This window comes from Cetorhinus maximus, chromosome 24 (assembly GCF_964194155.1).
Source record: "Cetorhinus maximus chromosome 24, sCetMax3.hap1.1, whole genome shotgun sequence".
In the NCBI taxonomy this organism is placed as follows: domain Eukaryota; kingdom Metazoa; phylum Chordata; class Chondrichthyes; order Lamniformes; family Cetorhinidae; genus Cetorhinus; species Cetorhinus maximus.
Window position 1 is genome coordinate 99,203 of NC_135902.1, and position 22,880 is coordinate 122,082.

General features: G+C 47.7%; 1 protein-coding gene across 1 annotated transcript in view; it reads left to right on the forward strand.

The window, feature by feature from the left end:
• Positions 1 to 8,546: 8,546 nt before the first annotated feature.
• Positions 8,547 to 22,880, forward strand: part of LOC144667644 (glutamate receptor ionotropic, NMDA 2C-like) — a 178,668-nt gene continuing 164,334 nt past the window's right edge. The window contains exons 1-2 of the mRNA XM_078529118.1: positions 8,547 to 8,677; positions 21,947 to 22,358. Of these exons, the coding sequence (XP_078385244.1) occupies positions 8,547 to 8,677; positions 21,947 to 22,358 (543 nt within the window). The remainder of the gene's footprint in view (positions 8,678 to 21,946; positions 22,359 to 22,880) is intronic.

Below are 22,880 nucleotides of genomic sequence, written 5' to 3' on the forward strand. Positions count from 1 at the left end.
CCGGCTTGTACAGGTGCCATCTCCCCCAGAGCCAGTCCCAGTGTCCCAGGAATCTAAAGCCCTCCCTCCTGTACCATTTTTCCAGCCACCCATTCATCTGCCTTATCCTCCTATTTCTGGACTCACTTGCACGTGGCACTGGGAGTAATCTGGAGATTACTACTTTTGAGATCTTGCTTGCTAATTTTCTACCTAGCTCCCTAAATTCTGTCTGCAGGACCACATCCCCCTTCCTACCCAAGCCATTGGTACCAAAGTGGACCATAACCTCTGGCTGTTCACCCTCCCCCAGAAGAATGTCCTGTAGCCGCTCCGTGACATCCTTGACCCTGGCACCAGGGAGGCAACATACCATCCTAGAGCCACATCTATGGCCGCAGAAATGCCCATCTCTTGTCATTGAGTGTATTTAAGATGGAGATAGATAGGTTCTTGATTGGTAAGGAGATCAAAGGTTACGGGGAGAAGGCGGGAGAATGGGGTTGAGCAACTTATCAGCCATGATTGAATGGCGGAGCAGACTCGATGGGCCGAATGGCCTACATTCTGCTCCTATGCTTTATGGTCTTATGGTCTTATGGTCTCTTCACCCTGTCACTATTGTTCTTCCTTTCTTCTTCCTCTCCTCCTGTACGGCTGAGCAGCTTGTGGTGCCACAAACTTGGCCCTGACTGCACTCCTCTGAGGAAACAACACCCTCACCTGTATCCATAGTGGAAAACTGATTAACAAACAGGACCCCAAAGGAATTCCTGCATTACCTGCCTGGCTCTCTTGGACTGCCTGGTGGTCACTTATCCCCTTTCTGCACGCATGTTCCTAGCCCATGGTGTGACCACTTCTCTGAACATGCTATCCACATGCTCTCAGCCTCACAGATGCATCACAGTGACTCCAGCCACTGCTCGAACTCCGAAACCCAGAGCTGAAGTTTCTGAAGCCGGTAGCACTTTCTGCACATGTGGCTGTCTAGGTCACCGGTAGTGTCCACAACTTCCCAATATTATAGGACACGCATTCCACATGACCATGCTGCCCTGCCATGTCTTAACTTTACTTCCCTTACGTTAACTTTATTTTGCTTTGGTTTACTTATATTACTTGACATTACTGGCTCTGACTTCCCCTTATTCCTAGTTTTTCTTACTCAAATCCAAGTAGCTACTTTTTAAAAAATAATTCGCTTTTCTGATTTACAGCTATTTAAAGACACTCCCTAACAGCAGTTTCTTACCAGCCAATGAACTTATGCTTTTCCTGTAATGTCATTATTCGATTTTTTTTTTTCAAACTCGACTCCAAAGGTGAGATTTACACTCAGGTCCATTACTGCTGAGCTGCTCCTGTTCCTGACTTAGAATAATTCCTATGTATACTACACATCTTTCCCCTGTGCATTGGATTCCCACGTAAGCCAAGTTCACTACTCACTCGGTCTCCGTCTCACTCCAGCATGTTTGCCTGTCTCCTTACGCGCCCCTTACTGACCATTTTGGGATGGCAACAGTGGAAAGACAGTACGCTATAAAAAGCATGATTTTGACATAGATGTACAGAGACCTTGATGTCCATATACACAAATCATTAAAGGTGAGACAACAAGTTGAGAAGATGGTTAAGTAAGTATATGAATTAATTGGGTCTAAAAATAGAGGAATAGAGAGTAGAAGCAGAGACATCGTGTCAGCATTCGGTCAATCACTGGTTAGGCCTCATTTGGTGTATTGTGGACAATTCTGGGCACCACATTTCATGAATGATTTAAGGCCATAGAAAGGGTACAGAGAAAAAGTCCAAATAGTTCACGAATGTCTTTTAGGTAAGAAAATCTGCCATCCTTACCCGGTCTGTCCTATATGTGATCCAGACCCAGAGGAATATGGTTGATTCTTATCTGCTCTCTGTACCAACCTGCTACAAGAACATAGTGTAATAGGAATGAAACCTCGCAGAAAGCTTAGGTTTGACCAGGTATCTGATTCAGATACAACAAAGGCACACCCAGTCCAGTCAACCCTGTCAATTCTCACTAACAAATGAAGACTTGTGTCAAAATTGGGAGAGCTGTCCCATAGACTACCTAAGCACAGCCTGACATAGCCATACTCACAGAATCATACGATACAACCAAAGTCTCAGACTCCTTCACCATCCTAGGATATGCCCTGTCTCATCAGCAGGACAGACCAACTAGAGATGGCAGCATAATGTATACAGTTGTGAAGGTGTAGCCCTGGGAGTCCTCAACATTGCTCATGTTTGACCTAACGCCATGAATCAAGGAAACCTCCTGATGACCTACCATACCCCTTAGCTGATGAATCAGTGCTCCTCCATGTTGAACACTACTTGGAAGAAGCACTTAGAGTGCCAAGGGCACAGAATGTACTCTGGGTGAGGGGACCTCAATGTCTATCACCAAGAGTGGCTCTGTGGTTCCACTACAGACTGAGATGGTCAAGTCCTTAAGGATATATCCATCAGACTGGGTCTGTGGCAGGTGTTGAGGGAACCAACAAGAGGGAAAAACCTGCTAAACCATATCCTCACCAATGTACCTGCAGCAGATGCATCTGTCCATGACAGTATTAGCAGCAGTGGACCTGTTGAAGCTACAACACAGGACCACATGCATGTTAAACAGCAGGAGTAGCATAAGATAGACAGAGCTAAGCAATTCCGCAGTCAATGGATCAGATCTAAGCTCTGCACATCAAGTTGTGAATGGTAGTGGACAATTAAAAAACTATCTGGAAGATGATGCTCCACAAATATCCCCATCAATGATGTGAGAGTGCAGGACATTCGTGCAAAAGACAAGGCATTTGCAATTATCTTCAGCTAGAAGTGTCAAATAGATAATTCATCTCAGCCTCCTCCTAAGTCCCCAACATCACAGTTATCGGTCTTTAGCCAATTTGATTCATTCCACATGATATCAAGAATCATAGAGTCATTTATATCACAAAAGGAGATGACTTGGCCCACCAAGTAGGTACTGGCTCATTGTAGATTAATCCAGTCAGTCTCATTCCCCTCTGTATCCCCATGGACTTGTAGTTTATTTCCTTCCAATGCCCATATACTTTCCTTTGAAATCATTGATCATCTCCATTTCCACCACCTTCGCGGAAAGTGAGTTCCAGGCCATTACCATTTGCTGTGTAAAAAAAGTTCTTCCTCACATTCCCCCATACCTCTTGCCCAAAATTTTAAATCCGTGTCCCCTAGTCCCTGTACAATCAGTCAATGGGAACAGCCTTTCTTTGACTACCTTTTCCAAGCTTGTCATAACCGTGTACACTTCTATCAAATCCCCCCTCAATCTCCTTTTCCCCACAGAGAGCATTCCCAGATTCTCCAACATAATCTTGTGGCTAAAATCCCTTCTCTCTGGAACTATTCTGATAAATCCTCTCTGCAACCTCTCAAGAACCTTCACATCCTTCCTAAAATGTTGTGACCAGAACTGGATGCAATGCTCCTGTTGTGGCCTAACCAAAGTTTAATAAAAGATTCAGCATAACTTCCCTACTATTGTATTCAATACCTCTTTTTATGAAACCCAAGATCACATATGCTTTGCTAATTACTCTCTCAATATGTCCTGCCAACTTGAAAGATCTATGTACACGAACCACCCACCCAGGTCCCTCTGTCCCTGCACATTTGTTAGAACTGTGACATTGAGTCTATACTGCTTCTCCCTATTACTTCTGCCAAAATGCATCACCTCACATGTCTCTGAATTAAATTCCATCTGTCACTGCTGCCCATTTCAGCTAGCCTATCTCTGTCCTAATGCAGGCTTGTCCAACTTTTTGCATGGGGAGCTGGGGAGGGAGGGGCACAGTCCCATTTTTTTCTCAATCAAGAGACCGATGAGCAGATCTCAGTCCATGAATTTACAACAAAATGTTGAGTATAAAGAAAAGAAACAATTTGCTGAGCATAAATAAAGCAATGCCAAAGCAATAAATTGATGATTTTTTAAAAAAAGAGTAACTAATAAAAATGACCATTAGAGTGTATGAGGGTGAAAGTGTATGTCTGGCTCAATCCCAGTCTCAGGCTGTTTACTCACTCACCCTCAGGCACTGTGAGAGTGGCTGGGAGTATGTGTTGGTGTGTAGGGATGAGGGTGACTGAGAGTCCTGAGACTGGGAGTGAGCCAGACACACACTCACTCACCCCCTCTCTCATACACACACACTCACACTTTCCCTCTATCACACACACACACACAAACTCTCTCCCTCTCTCTTTCACAGACTCATTCTCTCCCTCTCTCTCACACACACACACACACTCACTCTCCCACTCTCTCTCACACACACACACACTCACTCTCTCCCTCTCTCTCACACACACACTCACTCTCTCCTCTCTCACACACTCACTCTCTCCCTCTCTCTCACACACACACACACTCACTCTTGTTTCCTCACACACACACACACACATACACACACTGTCCTTCACACACACACACACTCTCCCTCTCCCACACACTCACTCACTCACTTCCCCTCTCACACTCACTACCACTCATTCCCTCCCTCTCACACGGACACTCACTCTCTCCCTCTCACACACACTCACTCACTCTCTTCCTTTCACACACACTCACTCATTCTCTTCCTCTCTCACACACATCCACTCACTCTCTCCCTCTCTTACACACTCACTCTTTCTCCCTCTCACACACAGACACAGACACACACACACTCACTCCCCTCTCCCTCTAACACACACTCTCTCCCTCTCACACGCACACTCACTTTCTCCCCCTCTCACACACACCCACACTCACTCTCTCCCTCACACACACTCATTCACTCTCTCCCTCTCACACACAGGCACTCACTCTCTCCCACACTCTCTCACACACACATCCACTCTCTCTCTTTCACACACTCACTCACTCTCTCACACACCTCTGGTCAGGAGTCTCCACCACTACTCCCTAACTGGGCCCCAGGCAACCTCTCTCTCTCCCCAGGCACCACAGTATCTCTCTCTCTCTCCCCAGGCACTGCAGTATCTCTCTCTCTCTCTCTCCCTTCAGGCACTACAGTGTCTCTCTCTCTCTCTCTCTCTCCCCAGGCACCACAGTATCTCTCTCTCTCTCTCCCCAGGCACTGCAGTATCTCTCTCTCTCTCTCTCTCTCCCTTCAGGCACCACAGTGTCTCTCTCTCTCTCCCCAGGCACCACAGTATCTCTCTCTCTCTCTCTCTCCCTTCAGGCACCACAGTGTCTCTCTCTCTCTCTCTCCCTTCAGGCACCACAGTGTCTCTCTCTCTCTCCCCAGGCCCCGCAGCCATCTCCCCCTTCTGATCTTTTATATGTAAGCAACAAGTACACATGTACACTTTTTGTACCTGCTCATGAAATTCCAATGATTCATGTACTTGGACCCCAAGTCTCTGGTCCTCCACTGTTTCCAGCTTTTCACCATACAGACCTCACATTTGCCTATATTGAAAACCATTTGCTACATTTTTGATATTCACATATTCTATTAATATCTCTTGGTAATTTTATGATTCCACCTACAATGCCGCTTATCTTTGTTTCAGAAACGCAAGAAACTTAAGAAATAGGAGCAAAAGTAGACCATATGGCCAACAGCCCATCAAGTCTGCTCTTCCATTCAACACAATTATGGCTGATCTTGTGCATCAACTTTCCTACCCACTCCCCATATCCCTTGAATCCGTGAGTGACTAAGGTTTGGTATATCCCAGCCTTAAATATATTTAATGATGGAGAATCCACAACCCTTTGGTGTGGAGAATTCCAAAGATTCACAACCCTTTGAGTGAAGAGATTTCTCCTCATCTCAGTCATAAATGATCAGTCCTTCATCCTGAGACTGTGTCCCCAATTTCCATATTTCCCAGCTGCAGAAACAGCCTCTGAGTGTTTATCCCCTTCAGAATATTGTATGTTTCAATGAGGTCACTTCTCAGTCTTCTAATCTCAAAGAGAATTCTCTTTTAATTCTCTAGCCCAGAGGGGGCTGTGGAATCTCAGTCACTGAGTATATTCAAGACAGAGATTGATAGATTTCTACATATTAAAGATATCAAGGGATATGGGATAGCAGGAAAATGCTACTAAGGCAGAATATCAGGCACAATATAGTTGACTGGTGAAGCCAGCTCAAGGGCCTGAATGGCCTCCTCTGCTGCTATTTCCTATGTTCCTATGGTATAGGCCCAATTTAACCTGCCCCTCATCATAGGACAGCCCTCTCATCACAGGAACAACTCTGGTCAAACCTTCACTGTACCATCCTGAAAACAAGTATATCCTTCCCTAGATAAACTGCGCACAGTACTCCAGGTGCGCTCTCACCAAAGCCCTGTACAATTGTAGCAAGATTTCCTTAGTATTGTACTCCAATCCCATTGCAATAAAGGCCAACATGCCATTTGCCTTTCAAATTGCTTACTGTACCTGCATGATAACTTCTGTGTTCCTTGCACGAGTCTCTCTGAACTTCAGTATTTACAATTTTCACATCTTTTGAAAAAATATTTTGCTTTTCTATTCTTATGACCAAAGTGAATAATCTCACATTTCCCCACTTTATACTCTATCTGTCACCTTGTTGCTCACTTAATCTGTCCACATCTCTTTGCTGCCTCCCTGTGTCCTCCTAACAGCTTACATTCCCACCTACTTTTGCATCATCAGCCAACTTGGATACATTACTCTTGATCTCTTTGTCTAAATCATTAATATCGATTGTAACTAGCTGAGGATCCAGCACCAATCATTGCAACACTCCACTAGTCACAGCCTGCCAACTTGAAAATGCCACATTTATCCCTACTCTTTGCTTCTTGTCTATTAACCAACCCTTTATCCATGCTAATATATTACTCTAAATCCAAATGCCTTTATTTTGTATATTAACTTTTAGTGCGGCACCTTATTGAATTGGAAATCCAAGTATACTACATCTACTGGTTCCCCTTTATCTATCCTACTATTTACATCTTTAAAATTCTAAAAATTTGTCAAAAAGGATTTTCCTTTTGTAAACCATGTTAACTTTGTTTGATCACGCTCTAATTTTCTAAGTGCATTGTTAAGATTTACTTAATAATAGATTCCAGCATATTTCAGATGCCTGATGTCAGACTAACAGTCTTTCCTTCTCTCTCTTTCTCTCTCTCTTCATGAATAGCAGTGTTATGTTTGTTAACTTCCAATCTTCTGGGACTGTTCCAGAATCTAAGGCATTTTGGAAAATCATAACCAGTGCGTTTAATATCTCAACAGCTACCTCTTTTAGATCCCTAGGATGTAGGCCATCAGATAATTGGAATTTGTTAGTTTTTAGTCCCTTAAGTTTCTCAATACCTTTTCTCTGCTGATATTAATTATTTTAAGTTTCTTGCTCTTATAAGCCCCTTAGGTACTCTCCATTTCTTGCATGTAATTCTTTTCTTTTACTGTGAAGGCAGACCCAAAATATTTGTTTACTGTCTCTGCCGTTTCCACATTCCCAAGGATAATTTCCGCTATCTCTGCTTCTAAGGGACTAATGTTTATTTTAGCTACTCTCCTCCTTTTTATATACTTGTAAAAGCCGATACAATTATTTCCCTTTTTATTAATCTTTTGGCTGCCCTTTGCTGGATTCTTAAACACTCTCAATGCTCAGGCTTACTATTACTCTCTGCACTATTATATGTATTTTATTTTAATCCAATGCTGTCCTTGGGCGGGATTTTCCCCTCATTGTAAGAAGTGTGCCAGTGGGTGTGCAAATGGCAATTTACCTGCCGACCACAATGGCGGGTTTTCGCATTGTATCATCCACTTTCTGCACATTAATTTTGCACGTATGGAAAACATGCCAGATCATGACCATTTCACCTGCCCTGTCATGAGCTCACTGCTGCCCCACTCCGGGTGACATATTTAAATGGCACCCATGCACAGTTTTGTCCATATGTGCAGCCCAGGGATGCCACAGATGAGGGAGATGGCTCCAAAAGGGAACCCCCAAGTTTCATTGGAATGCCTGCTAGATGCCATGGAGGCTGCTGCGATGTCCTCTATCATCGTGATGGCCGGAGAAGGTCCACCAACCTCACCACTCCTGCTTGGGAAGTGGTGGCTGCAGAGGTCAGTGCTAATGCTGCACAGAGGAGGTCAGCCATCCAGTTCAGAAAGAGGATGAATGATATCATCCGTTCCAACCATGTCATCACTCTCAACTCACACACTCACAAGCCCATCACACACCCGCAGAGATATCATGCACTGCCAGTTCAAGGGGCATCACCACTCACTCACACACACCCCCACAGCTTCATCTAGGCTCAGCTCCAATTGGGCTTAGCTCCTCTGGTGCTTGTGTCCTCATCCTATCCATGGCTTCTCTCACCACACACACATGCCAGGCATCCTTATCATCTGCCCTGGCATGTGCCCTGCTCACACATCCCATCTCTCTTTATGCGGGACAAGCTCACACACAATTACAGGGAGAGGTCCCAGACCAGGGCTGGAACACCCAGAACTCATGGTTCTGGATACCTTCGAGAACAGAATCATCGAGCTGACTGGAGAGGACATGGACTGTGCCTGCGGTGACATTGAGGTCAGTGGGAAACAGCCACGTGAGCACCAGGTCATTCCTCAGACAACGATACTGTGAGTGATGTGTCCTGTTTTACAGCTGCCTTCCAGCACTAATTATCTCTACTTTCTTTCATAAGCACCTCTGCGAAGCACCCGAGGCCCTCAGCCAACCAGGCCCTTAGCTCAAGGCTCGATTACACCTCAGGACAGCACCATTAAAGACCCTTCATGGCGCTCACCCACACCCTCCACCAGCTCAGAGAAGCACAGCTCGGTGGGACCTAGTTCTACAGCAGGATCAGGCTCACAATGTGGTAAGCACTGCACACAATCTGGTCCACAGCAGACAGCGGCAGCGACATCCGAAGCTGCCAACATTCAGAGGACTGCTGGAGGCAGTCCGATAACCAGCCTCCAGACTTGGTCCTAAATCAGTTGCTGGAGCTGCAGCGACAATCCCAGGAACATCAGGAAGGGGTGGGAGCTGCACTCCTCAGATTGCAACAGACGATGGAGAATTCCGTCCGCGTTCAGTCCTAGGTGACAGTGCCAGCATGCCCAATGCACCATGGTCAACACTGGTAGGATGGCGGCTGCCATGGAGACCTTGGTGCAGAACATCGATCCTGCGCTGCTGCAAGAGCAGCACTCCTTCCCTGTAACCCTTGATGGCCTCCATCAGTAGCTACACAAGAGAAGGGCAGGGCATCTTGATCTCACTCCAGCTGCCCTTTCTCCTTAAGGAGTCAGCCAGGGGCCCTTGGGCATACGGAGGAGGACCAGCAGCTGGAAACCCTGGAGTCATCCACCCTGGTGACTTCAAGACTGTCTGGACGATCCCAATCCCCGCTTCCTGTGATCCCATCACCTCGAGCTCCACAGACCAAGGAGCGTACACCTGCCCCACAGCAGAACACGCAAAGCAGGCTGGGGCCCTCCAGGTCTCGGGCCTCCAGAGGATGCCCACCAAAGTCATCACAGATAACAGAGCATAGCATCGGCAGGCTGCCTCCACTTTCACCCAGACACAGCAGTAGAGTTAGGAAGATCAAGAAAATTTAGGAGAACAACAGTGGCATGGGTGTTCACAACATGTATATAATGTTCATAAATGTAAATAAATTGCACCCATTTCACATCTCCTCTTGTGTATGCCTCCTTTTTATGATGAGCTGTGTTGCTGTCAATCAGATGTGGCCATGGTCCCTCCCCCACTTATCGCAGATGTCGCTATCATGGGCCTCTCATCTATGTAGTGTCAGCACAGTGCGTGGCCCTTTTCCACATCATTCTCAACATCAGTGATGCCTCAACCTTAATGTTAAGTGTGCTTCTTGAAAGAACATCGTTTACATAATTTGCAGGGTCATGTCATGTTTATCCTTGGCTGGTGAGGCCGAGGTGTTCTCCTATGTCATCTGCATTCCTGAAAGGTGAAGGTGAAAGACAGCAAAGTGTTCACGATTGGAAAAGGGTCGTATGTTGTGCATCTCCATGTGCTCTCTGTCTGGCAGAGTGTTCATGCTATGACCCCATACTCCGAGATCATGTGTGCTCCTGTCTGCCAACCACATTTCCAACTTTGCGAGTGTACATCTGCTGAACTCACCAATAAGTGGGGCACCTTGTCACCTGAAGGTGCTGAAGCTCTGCTTGTCTCAACCACATTATTTCCCTGGCACTTTATCCTACAACCTTCAACGTTTCTCAACCTGTAGTTGTCTGTACTGTGACCACAAGGCTCTCGTCGCAATGTTGGGAGGCAGCGCTGTCCGTCTCATCACCTAAACACTCGCTGAGACATGTGAGCTAATTGCATAGACTCATAGACATTCACAGAATAGAAGGAGGCCATTCGGCCCATCATGTCCACGCTGGTCAACAAATATCTGACTACACTGATCCCATGGCCCATAGCCCTGGAGGCTATGGCAATGCAAGTGAATATCTAAATACTTCTTAAATGTTACAAGAGCAAATGGTGATTTCTGACAGTCAATAGAGTCTTTGAGCGTGCTCCGGAAGTGTACATCTTGGCTTTAGACAATGTTGAGGACAGCATTGGGATAAGAGTGAGGGTGTGCTGAAGGTGAAGTCTGTTCTTTATTTGCAATGACTCGAGACCTTGAGGGCTTCATGATGTCTGAGCATTTTGGAATTCACAAGGGCCAGGGTTGGCCATGAGGGCACAACATGTGTCTTAAAGAGGAAGCATTTCAATGTCTGGCACACAAGTGGTTGAATGTCATCATCCTCAGCTGGTCCACATACACAGTGAGGTGAGGATATCCCTAGCTGAGAGTGTCAGACATTAATGTCATAGAGAAGAAGGTGACACAGAGGATTGAGTCATTCTGATTGGATGTACACCCACACAACGCCCTGGGCTGCCTTGGCCCAGGTGTTACCGAACAGTTTCACCATTGATGTTATACAGAATGTGTTGTCCCATTGCTAGAGATGGATCTCCTTGAGGAGCCTTATCAGATTGCAGGCATATGGGTACAAGCCCACTGATGATAGTGGAACAGCTCCTGGCTCTCTTGTAGGCTGCTGCTGTGACTGGGATGTTGGAGAGAGAGAGACAGTTGAAAGGGCAGCACCTTCTGACATCTGCTGCCGGGACTCCCTCCTCAAGTTAGTGCCTCATCTCAGCAAGGACACAGGCTCCCGTGTCTCCATCATCCTTCAGAGGATCAGGACAATGTGAGCCTGTTGTGTAGCTATTCACTCTCATATTGAAGTGCATGGTTGAAATGAGAGGAATAGCAATGCTGGACCATGATGGAGAGAGTACTCACTGGAATTCATCATCCTCCTCATGGAGTCTGGTAGCTATGAGTCTCTCAGGCACACGCCTGTCTCGTCTGGCCTGTGCTATGGCCTTTTGACCTACAGCCTCAGCTTCCTCAAACTCAATGCCCTCATCCTCTCCTATGTCCTCCTCATCGGAGGAGACGTGCAGCTCCTCCATGTTGGCATCTGGCAAGTCCACCCTGTGCAGCGCCAGGTAGTGCAGTGCACAGCAATCCATAATTATCCATGAGACACTCTGGGGACTGTGCTGGAGTGCTCCGCCATGCCTGTCCAGACATCGGAATCGCATCTTTAAGATGCCTCTGGTGTGCTCAACAAATGTTTGGGTAGCAGCATGAAGTTGGTTGTACCTTCTCCCTGCAGGAGTCTGAGGCCGCTGCACTGGTGTTATCAGCCACATCCTTTATCACCAAGGAGGCAGCACAGGATCCTGTGTGGTCCCTTGAAGATGTCAAGGAGCTGCGATCTACTCAAGGTGTATGAGTCGTGGATGCTTCCTGGGAATCTGGCACAAACCTGCAGGATAAGTTTCTGTGGTTGGAGACCAGCTGTGCATTGAGCAAGTGGTAGCCTTTCCTGTTTATGTATTGCCAGGGAGCCTTTATAGCCACATGAGTGCAGTCGATGGCACCCTGCACCGGTGGAAATCCAGAAAATCTCTACAAAGGCCAATACTCTGGCATCATGACTTGCTTGGTCTCTGTCGAAATTGATGTAATTTTGAGCCTTGGCAAAATGGACATCTGTCACCTTGTGTCTGCATTTGTGAGTGGATGCCTGAGAGATCCCACAGAGGTCCCCAGCAGAGCCCTAGAAGGAGCCACTGGCGTAGGAGTTCAGTTCAGCTGTTACTTCCAGAGCCACTGGCAATGGATGCCCTCCCATGGCACCAATTCCTAGAGAATGTGGCAAATGTGAGACCCCAGATCCCTGAACATGCACAGGCATTGGTGAAACTGTCTCTCACTCACCTGCAGATCAGACATGCGAGTCTTGTACACCCTCAGTCTTACAAGCCACCTACACATGACGTTTCTGTGGGCATCATCCTCTGCGGCCAGAGGGGGCCTGATGCCCTTGAGGGTTATGCTCCAGCCGTTGGTGAGCCAGACGTCTCTGTCGCAATCTTCTTCATCTGTCCTGCCTGTAAGTGATTGTGCAGGAGCAATAAATCCAGGCAGCATCTTCCTGATGGTCTCCTCTCTGCAGCATCAACAAGAAACAGGCATGAGTCAGCATCAGCCTGCAAAGGTCTTATTTCTGTCAATGACTTGTCAGTGAATGTGGGCTCAAGGGCTTTGTTCAAGTGTCGGCAACTATTCGGCCTGAAATCCTGGCCAGTGCAGGGTACGTTACAAGGTGCTCCTTCCAGACTCCCATCCCCCTTTACATGACCAACTGCTAAGAAATTGCTTTGGCCAGTCACTTGGATGTGCTGCTTTTAGCCCAGGCACTGGGACCCTCATTCACTACACACTAGTGCTACACACCTTGGAATAAACATGAGGGAAAATGTTTAGTAAGGACATGAGATTATTTGAGGGGGGCCTGAGGCTTCTCTCCTGTGAAGCCGCCAGTGCCATGATTGTAACACACTTCTCAAGCTTGTCCAATTGGCCAATTGCTCTGGAGCTCACTATTGCTGTGGGGAGTCTGCACACTGTGAACAAGGGGTTAATATAAGGAGATCGATTTGTGCCACTTTGCGGGATTAGTCTCGTATGAATGTGCACCATTGCTTCATTTTCCTGATTCTATGCATTGTCATTGAAAAGCTCCTAACATGTCTCAGCTGTGCCCAGTAGGATGTCAGAAACCCCAGGGACTGAGGTGAGTGATGTTATGACAATGCCCTGCACACATCATGCTGTGCATGACTGAGACTGGACTGACATGCCCTCCCCCCTGCCAGGACAGCCTTTGCAAGCTCAACAATGTAAACTACTTTGCTCAGCCCTCCTCCCATTGTGGCCCAAGTGACTTATGTCATCTTGTTACATACTGTCCCCATCCCAGCGCTTAGGATGCTAACCTGCTACACCCGCACCATCGCCCCCCTCCCCCGTCATGTGCCTGAATGCAACTTTCCCCACTCTTAACTACCAACCCCCCCAAACCCCCAGTGGAGCCCTTGCCCTGCAACCCCTTCCCATGCCTTAGGGCAGTTTCCCCCCTTCCCCAGTGGGCTTCTAAGCTTGCACCCCATTAAAAGCCACTCCCACCTCACCACTGGTCTGGTAGGTAGAGGCTTGTCTGTGACAACCCGCTGAAGGCAATGTGGTGCTGCCTGGAGCTGATTAAAACAAGCAATGAGTGATGCAAGGTAGGTGAAGGAACCTCAAAGTCATGAGTGAAGTGCAGGCCACATGGCGCACATCACTTATACACAATTGTGAAACACGCCATTCTTATTGCGACATACCCTAATGATCCAGTGTGGAGGGAGTTGGGGGATGATTCCGGTGAGGAGTCCTTAAGGTTAATATGTTGAAATGATGTTGCCGACTTGCTGTGGCAGGAAATGCGGCCTGTCATTGGAGGCTGCAGTGCACAATCGCGGAATGCGGCCTGTCATTGGATACTGCAGTGCACAATCGCGAAATACGGCCTGTCATTGGAGACTGCAGTGCACAATCGCGAAATGCGGCCTGTCATTGGAGGCTGCAGTGCACAATCGCGAAATGCGGCCTGTCATTGGAGGCTGCAGTGCACAATCGCGAAATGCGGCCTGTCATTGGAGGCTGCAGTGCACAATCGCAGAATGCAGCCTGTCATTGGAGGCTGCAGTGCACAATCGCGAAATGCGGCCTGTCATTGGAGGCTGCAGTGCACAATCGCGGAATACGGCCTGTCATTGGAGGCTGCAGTGCACAATCGCGGAATACGGCCTGTCATTGGAGGCTGCAGTACACAATCGCGGAATGCGGCCTGTCATTGGAGGCTGCAGTGCACAATCGCGGAATGCGGCCTGTCATTGGAGGCTGCAGTGCACAATCGCGGAATACGGCCTGTCATTGGAGGCTGCAGTGCACAATCGCGGACGGGTTTCACCATGCCAATTTTTGGCCTTTTTGCGATATTTTCTGCTCCCACCCGTCTGCCATAAACGGAAAAGGAAATCCCAGCCCTTAACTTTTCTACTAAGCCAGGAATGGATCTGTCTTGCTTATTTTTTGTTTATTAATGCAATATATTTTTGTTCAACATGTTGGATTTTTAAAAAATGTTTCCCGCTATTCATTTAGTGCCATACTTTTTAGTCTATTTACCCAATCAACATTAGCCAGCTCTCCCCTCATACATATGCAATTGCTTTGTTTAAGTTTAAGATCCTTGTTTGGGGCTGGAGTATATCATTTTCAAATCTAACATGGAATTCAATTGGATTATGATCACTTTTGCCCTGTGCATCTTTTATCATGAAATTACTGATTAACCTGCTTCATTGTACAATACTATATCTGATATATATATATCCAAATTTATCCCTAGTTGGTTCCACAGTGTATCATTCCGGGAAACTGTCAAAAAAACATTCTACACACACACATCTTCCAGATCCACTTTGCCAATTTGATTGATCCAGTCTATATGAAGATTAAAGTCCTCTACAATTAATTGCACTGCCTTTGTTATGAACTCCAATTATTTTTTGCTTAATGCTCTATCCAATAGTATAACTACTGTTAGAGGCCCATAAACGACACTCTCTAGTGTTTTCTGACTCTTGCTATTCCCAATCTCCACCCAAACTGATTCTAATTCCTGATCTTCTGAGCCAAGATTCTTTCTCACTACTGTCTTTATGTCATCTTTTATTACCAGGGCTGCTTCATCTCCTTCTTCATTCTGTCTGTCTTTTCAAAATTTTGTGCACCCTGGAATATTTATTTCCAATCTTGATTACCTTTTAACCCTGTCTCTGTAATGGTGCTTAGATCTAAATCATTTATCTTTATTTGTGCCATTAGTTCATCTGTCTTATTGTGAATGCTTCATACATTCAAATAAAGCATTTTTCTCTCATTACTATTATTTGTATGAACCTTATTCACAGATGTACCATTCCACTAAACTGCCTGGGCAGAATCGACCCAGATTTTCACTAAGCGCAGTAGCGGGCGGGTAAAATGACGTTTAACCTGCCGGCCGCAATGGCAGCTTTTCACACCGTATCTTCCCAAACCCACTGCATTAATTATGCATTCCCAGGAAACACGCCGTCTCCGTGGTTGGCGGGCTCTCATTCATCACCTCACCGCTTCATCACGCCGGACGCCATATTTAAAGTCCAGCCCTGTGTACACCTCTCAGCGTTTCCAGCCCACGACTGTTGCATAGAAGACAGGATGGCCCCGAAAGGCAAAAAGACTGCAGCCCCCAGGTCTAGTAACACATCCCTCGAGCATCTTTTGGACACCATGGAGGCCCATTGTGATACCCTCTACCCCTGCTCTGGCCGCAGGGGGAGCAGCGGCATCACCAATCCAGCAAGGGAGGCAGTGGCAGCGGAGGTCAGCGCCAATGCCCTGCAAAAGAGGACAGCCACCCAGTGCCACTACAAGATGAATGGTCTCATTCATTCTGCCAGGGTAACTCACTCTTCCCATCACTCTCAGCTCACGCTCTTTCAAACCCATCACACATCCACAGGGATCTCACATCTCAAGGGACAACGCCACTAACTCTCACACACACCCTCACATCTCCATCAGGCTCATACCCTCTGGAGCTCACGTCCTCATCCTGTCCCTGGCTCCGCTCACCACACAAACATTCCACACAGAGCCATGTGTCCCACTCACACTCTCTCCATCTGTTTCCATGCAGGAGAAGCTGGCTTATAACAGCAGGGAGAGGTCCCAAACCAGGGGTGAAGTAGCCCATATTAGGCCCCTCACTCACTTTGGGGAGTGTGCCATCACACTGACTGGTGAGGACATGGACCGTGCCTGTGGTGATGATGAAGTTGGTGGTGAACCTGAGGATCTTGCATCACATCATCCCTCTCTCACTGCAAATGTAAGTGCTCCCTCTCCTGCTTTTAACTCTGCTGCCATACACTAATCATCTCTACTTTGGTTCACAGGGAGCTCTGCCAAGTGACCGACACCCTCAGCCAGCCAGTCCCTCAGCTCCATCCAGGTCCTCACCTCCAGCCAAGAGGACAACTCCTCCATTGAAGAGCTGGAAATAAGCAGCCTGGAAGACCCCTCACAGCGCTTACCCACACCCTGCACCAACGCAGAGACACACAGCTCGGTGGGACCTAGATCTAGAGCAGGCTCAGGTTCACAACCTGGTGGTCACCACACGGACATGTGTCCGCAGCAGCAGGAGGCAGGTTCAGCCAAGCGCCCTGGCACTCGGAGGACTGATGGGGAAGAGGCATCTGTGAGGCCCGAGTCAGATGATGAACCTCTGGATTCCGCCTTCTAACCCATCCTGGAGAGTCAGCAGAAGGTGAGGGAACATCACACAGAGTGTTGGGAGCCCTCAACAGAGTGGCACATGAGTCAAAGGAGTGTGTCTGCCTGCTGTCTGATGAAGTGGTGCCCACATGTGTGTGTAGGGAGGAGGGTGGCGGACGCCATGGAGACCTTGGTCCAGCAGAACGCGGAGCTGCGGTGCAGACCTGCACCCCATCGCCGCAGCCATGGCGGAGTTCCAGCTGTGGCAACACGAGAAGAAAACAGGGCACCTCAACATCCCTCCAGCTGCTCCGTCCCCTCAAGGAGTCAGGCCGGGGCCCTCGGGCACGCGAAGGGAGGGGGAACAGCAGCTGGACACCCCTGGATCATCCATTCAGGAATCTCAGAGGCTGTCCTCTCCCTCTGAGTCCCCCTTTGCCTGTGACCCCCTCAACCTCATCGTCTGTCACTGCAGAGGGAGCAGCCGGCCCCCGAGTGATTCTGGAGGGCGAGGTGTGTGTGTGTGTGTGTGTGTGTGTGTGTGTGGGGGGGGGGGGCAGGGCCTTTCGGAGCCTCATACAAGCTCTCTCCCTGACACGCGGACCCTCCACCTGTTACACTCACCTCGATGTCCTGAGCATTTTCAATGCTGCTGCTGGGGGTCACTTTCAGTGTCCATCTGAGCTGACCTGCATCTCCGGCCACCCGCTGACCACACTCCCAGGCAGCACCTGTGCCCGTCCAATACGAGGCTCCCCTCACTTTCGATTTGGACAGCACGGTCTGGAATCAATTTTTCATTCCCTCCCCATCTTTTCCTCTCCCCCCGTCACCCATTTCCTCTCCCCCATCACTGTCCACACCCCCGGTATCACCTTCCACCTCCCCACCGTCACCTACCAGCCACAACCCTTTCCCTCGGGGGATGTCCAGGTGAACGTCTACGTTCCTTTCCTTCCTGAAAATCCCACCCCCATCCACATTCACCACCACCCCCCGACCTCCGACCTCCCACCCCCAGGTGTCTGCCTCCAAGTTCCCACCAACCACCCTCGCCATCCCTCCTACCGCGACCATCGAACCCTCATCCTCCCGCCCTCTCGCCTCACTCTGTCCTCGGTCATTCTCACCATTCCCTCATACCCTCACCCACCCTCAGTTCACTCCCCAGGAGGCAGTTATCAGACACTTTCACCCAGACATCACCTCCTCCAGACACTTCCCCCCTCCAGACCCCTTGCTCCCCTGGAACCCCTCCCCCAGGATCCCCTTCCCCCATCCTTAGTCCTCCCACTCCCCCGCCCCCGGGATTCCCCCTTCCTGGCTCCCTCAGACACCGTCACTTCTCCTGCCACCCTCAGTCCTTCCTTCCTCCTGACTCCTTCCTCCAGCCTTACCTCTTCCTCCAGCCTCACTTCTTCATCTAGCCTTACTCCTTCCCCCTTCCTGACTCCTTCCTTCACCCTCACACCCTTCCCTCCCCGCACTCCTTCCCCCCTCTGAACTCCTTCCATTTTACCATCCCCCTCCCTTACATTTACCTCCTCGGTTGCCACCTTCTCTCCCATTACCCCCTCCTGCCCTCAGCACTCCCTCCCCCCCAACCTCTCCCCGCAACACCTTCATTTCCCCCCCAGCCTCTATCCCAACACCTTCATTTTCCCCCTCCTAACCTTACCCCATCCCAACACCTCTACCTCTCCCAGTCGATATTAGGCTTTCCTCTCCCACCCCCTCGACCATCATCTGTTGTGAGCATCAATGGTGACTTTCCAACTCCCATGAGCTGATTCGCAGCTGAGCCGTGTCCATGAGAATCCACCCAGCAGGTCATGGGTGTTCCTCCCGTGTGCTGATGCTGCCAGGCTCCAGCATCTCCTGCCCCTTGGATGTCCACAATGTGAGCAGGGCCTGGTGGTAAGTCCCAACTTCAGCATGTCACAGTTGTCAAGACGTGTTCTGCACTGGTTGTTTTCCTGCTGACGTGGACGGACATCTCAGTGAGACAGGATGAGTCCGGTGGGCTGGCCTTATACAGATATGCTGATGTATTACAATGAGGCTCTCAACGTCCGATGACAGAGAACGCAGTCCGCCAGCGACGGGCTGAGCGGACAATCGGAAACTGGTTTCACAATGTTTTAAAACCGATTTTTCACCTTCTCGCCATATTGTCCACTCATGCTACCAAACTCAGCAGCTCTTCAGTACCAGCAGCGCCACCAGAGGCCATGGCCACTGCTGGGACTGCAGAGAGTCATTGATCAGGAGCAGCAATGAAGGCTGGGATAGCAGGGAATTGGGATGGCTTTGCCGGGCCCAGCGAGTGGGGCAGGCAGAACAATCAGAAGTTCAGGAAATGTGATCAAATGGTGCGGCACTTTCCACTGTGGTGGGTAGGGGGAACCCTCCTTGGGGGCAAAGTGTGCCCAACCTGGTGAAAGAGCTTCCCTCTCTAAGACTGCAGTGAGGCTACCAGGGTGTAACTTGGCAGTCTTGCATTTGGCATTGGCAACCCTGCCACTGGTAAAATACCAACAGCTGAGGGAAGAGGCTCTTATATGGCCATTAATTGGCTACTTAAGAGCATCAATTGGCCTAAGGGCTGGCAGGCTTCCTTATTCTTCTTCTGCTTCTCGTAAAATTCTAGTGGAGGACGGCTGCCATTGCAACCAATCTGACACCTCCCCATCGTGCCAGCTGCCTCCTGCAGCGGGGGGAGAAAATAACATTCAGCCGACGTTTCACAAGCTGCAGGTACTTAGCACAGGTATGGTTGACAGGTCTGCATTGCACAAACTTGAACATGTTGTAGTCATGGCGCACCACCTGCTCTGCCATGTCTGTCTCACCTTATTTATTTATTTCGTTTGTTAACTAGTTATTGATTTAACAAGGTAATAGCAAGTTGCAGTCTCCTCACTTAGAGACATAAGAAGGACACTCACCAGCAACTAGAGAAAAAAAACACAAAAGAATGAAAAGCAGCACCTATTTCCCCCTCTGTCCCAAATTCTGAACTGAGCACTCTGTTCACAAAACACTCTGTTCACAAAACACTCTGTTCACAAAACACTCTGTTCCAAGATCACTTTTTGCTTAAGGTTGTTAATGAATTTGGATCCGTGGTTTTCTATCCCATCATCTAAATCAGTAATAAATATGATGAATAGTTAGGCCCCAACATAAATCCTGCTAGGACACTGTTAGTCACTTGCTGCCTAATAGAGTATCTGCCTCTAACGCCTACTCCATGTCTTCTGCTGCTCAATCAATTTCATAACCAGGTCAATAATTTTCTTTCAATTTCATGAACTTGAAAAGTTTCTTATGAGGGACTTAATCAAATACCTTCTGAAGGCCACATAAATAATATCTGTGGACATTTCACTGTCCACTAATTTAGTCACCTCTTCAGGTGACTATAATTTAATCAGGTTCATCAGACATGAGTTTCCCTTTACAACTCCATGCTGCCCCTCTCTGATCAGCTGAAAAATTTGAGTGTTCAGTCACTCTATCATTAATTATTGAGTCTAGCAATTTCTTGACAACAGATGTTTGGCTAACTGGTCTATAATTCCCTACTTTCCCTCACCCACTTTTCTTAAATATCAGAGTGACATGCATAATTTTCCAAACTAAAGGGATGGTTTTCGAATTAAGAGAACTTTGGAAGATTATATTTAGAGCATCGGCAATTTTCTTGCCCTCTTCCTTTAAAACTCTGGGATGGAAACCACCTGGTCCTGGTTATTTGTCAGTCTTTAATATCATTATTTTCTTCATGACTGTTATTGTGCTTACATTAATTCTGGGGAGGTCCTATTCCTGATTCAATATGAGTTTCCATGCTGACCTCTTCCTCTACTGTAGAAACTGACACAAAGTAATTATTCAACATGCCCTCCATTTTCATTGACAATATCATCATTAAAAGTTTTAATCACTAATATCAAACCACCTCTTAATCTCTTCTATTCCAATGAAAACAGTTCAAAGTTCTTCCTTGTATTTTTATCAATCCCAGGTCAATCAACATCCTTGTGAATCTCTATAGCCTCAGCATCTTGCAATAGTTTTTTTTATTCATTCAAGGGATGTGGGCTTTGCTGGCAAGGCCAGCATTTATTGTCTGTCACTAGTTACCCTTGAGAAGGTGGTGGTGAGCTGCCTTCTTGAACCTCTGCAGTCCATGTGGTGTAGGTACACCCACAGTGCTATTAGGGAGGGAGTTCCAGGATTTTGACCCAGTGACAGTGAAGGAACGGTGATATATTTCCATGTCAGGATGGTGAGCGGCTTGGAGGGGAACTTGCAGGTGGTGGTGTTCCCATATATCTGCTACCCTTGTCCTTCTAGATGGCAGTGGTCGTGGGTTTGGAAGGTTCGAACTTGGTGAGTTTCTGCAGTGTGGAGTCCATCACCACAGCTGTGGTCTTACAAAGGTTTTATTTAGCTTATTCATTACTGACTTATCTAATCTATATTCTTGTCATTAAACCCAGGATTTCATTAGTTTTTATGACCTTATCCATTTGAGGTGCTACGTTTAATGTTTGGCAAACCTGAAACCCCAGGTCATTATGTTCTTCCCCATGACCCAGCTTTCAAAATAGAATAAACACTTTTTAAACCAAAATGTAACACCTGACATTAACTGGCATTGAACTCCATGGCACATTTTATGATCTTGTCCACCATCTTATCAACATTCCTAGCAGCTCTCTGTTCTTCAGAATTTTTCACCATGTCTCCTATTGTCTGGACACCAATTCCTCTAGGCTTATATCCAGATCATTCATTGACACAGTGAAACAGAAATGGCCCCATAGCTGAATCCCGTGGGACTCCACAACATACTCCCAACCACATTGAAAAACTGCTCTTGCATCCTATTTTCTATTTCCACAGTTCTAAGCAGTTTTGTACCCAATTTTCTACATTACTTCTAATTCCATTCCCCTTAATCTCTGCCCCTCTCCCCCCCCCCAACCACCCCAATTGGAGACATTAGTCTTTGTCTCCTTGTTTATAATACCAAACCAGTGACTGGTATAAATGCAAATAGTTGTAGATTTATCTTAACTGGGTGACCCTTGTTTTTCTTTAGTGAGCCTTTGGGACTGGACCACACCATGGAGCAAATGCTACAGACTGTTCTCTTCCTTTCTGCGGTAGAATCTGCTTTCGCCAGGGAATCCAGCCAACCTACTGTTAACATAGCTGTTGTACTCGGAGGCTCTTGGTATCACATGGAAATCAGGGGCAGCTTTAATCGAGAGACCTACCAGGACCTGCCTGTACAAATCAACGCCATCACAGTGATAGTGAACAACACCAATCCCAGGAGCCTGATCACTCACATTTGTGATGTGCTGACCAGATCCAGAATCCATGCTGTTATCTTTGAAGATGATATTGAATCTGAGGCTGTCGCACAAATTCTGGACTTTATCTCTGCACAAGTATCAGCTCCAATCCTAGGAATGAGTGGAGGTTCCGCTGTTGTGTTCACTCCAAAGGTTAGTTCCAGTTACAGTCTCATGAATAGCAATCCGATGTTCCACAGAACTGTGGTGAGATCACACCTGAGGTACTGACTGCAATTTTGGTCTCCATATCTAAGGAAAGATGTACTTGACTTGGAGGCAGTGCAGCAAAGATCTAGGGCAAACAGGTCTGCAGTAAGCGTTTGCGGTTTGAGGAACTTCAGCTCAGAGTCATTGAGCTGGAGGCTGAGCTGCAGACACTGTGACACATCAGGGAGGGGAAAAAGTTACCTGGATGCTTTGTACCAGGGGTCAGTCAAACCACTTAGGATAGGGTCTTCTGATTTGGTCAGTGGCCAGGGACAGGAGGGTGTGACTGCGAGTGAGGCAGGTAAGGGGACCCAGGGGGCCAGAATGCAGGAGTTCTGAGCGTCTGCAATTGTCCAATAGGTTTGAGGTTCTCTCAGCCTGTTTGAGTGAGAGTGGGGGCTGCAGGATGGATGAGCAAACTGACCATGGCACCGAGGTACAGGAAGCCATTCAAGTGGGGGCAGC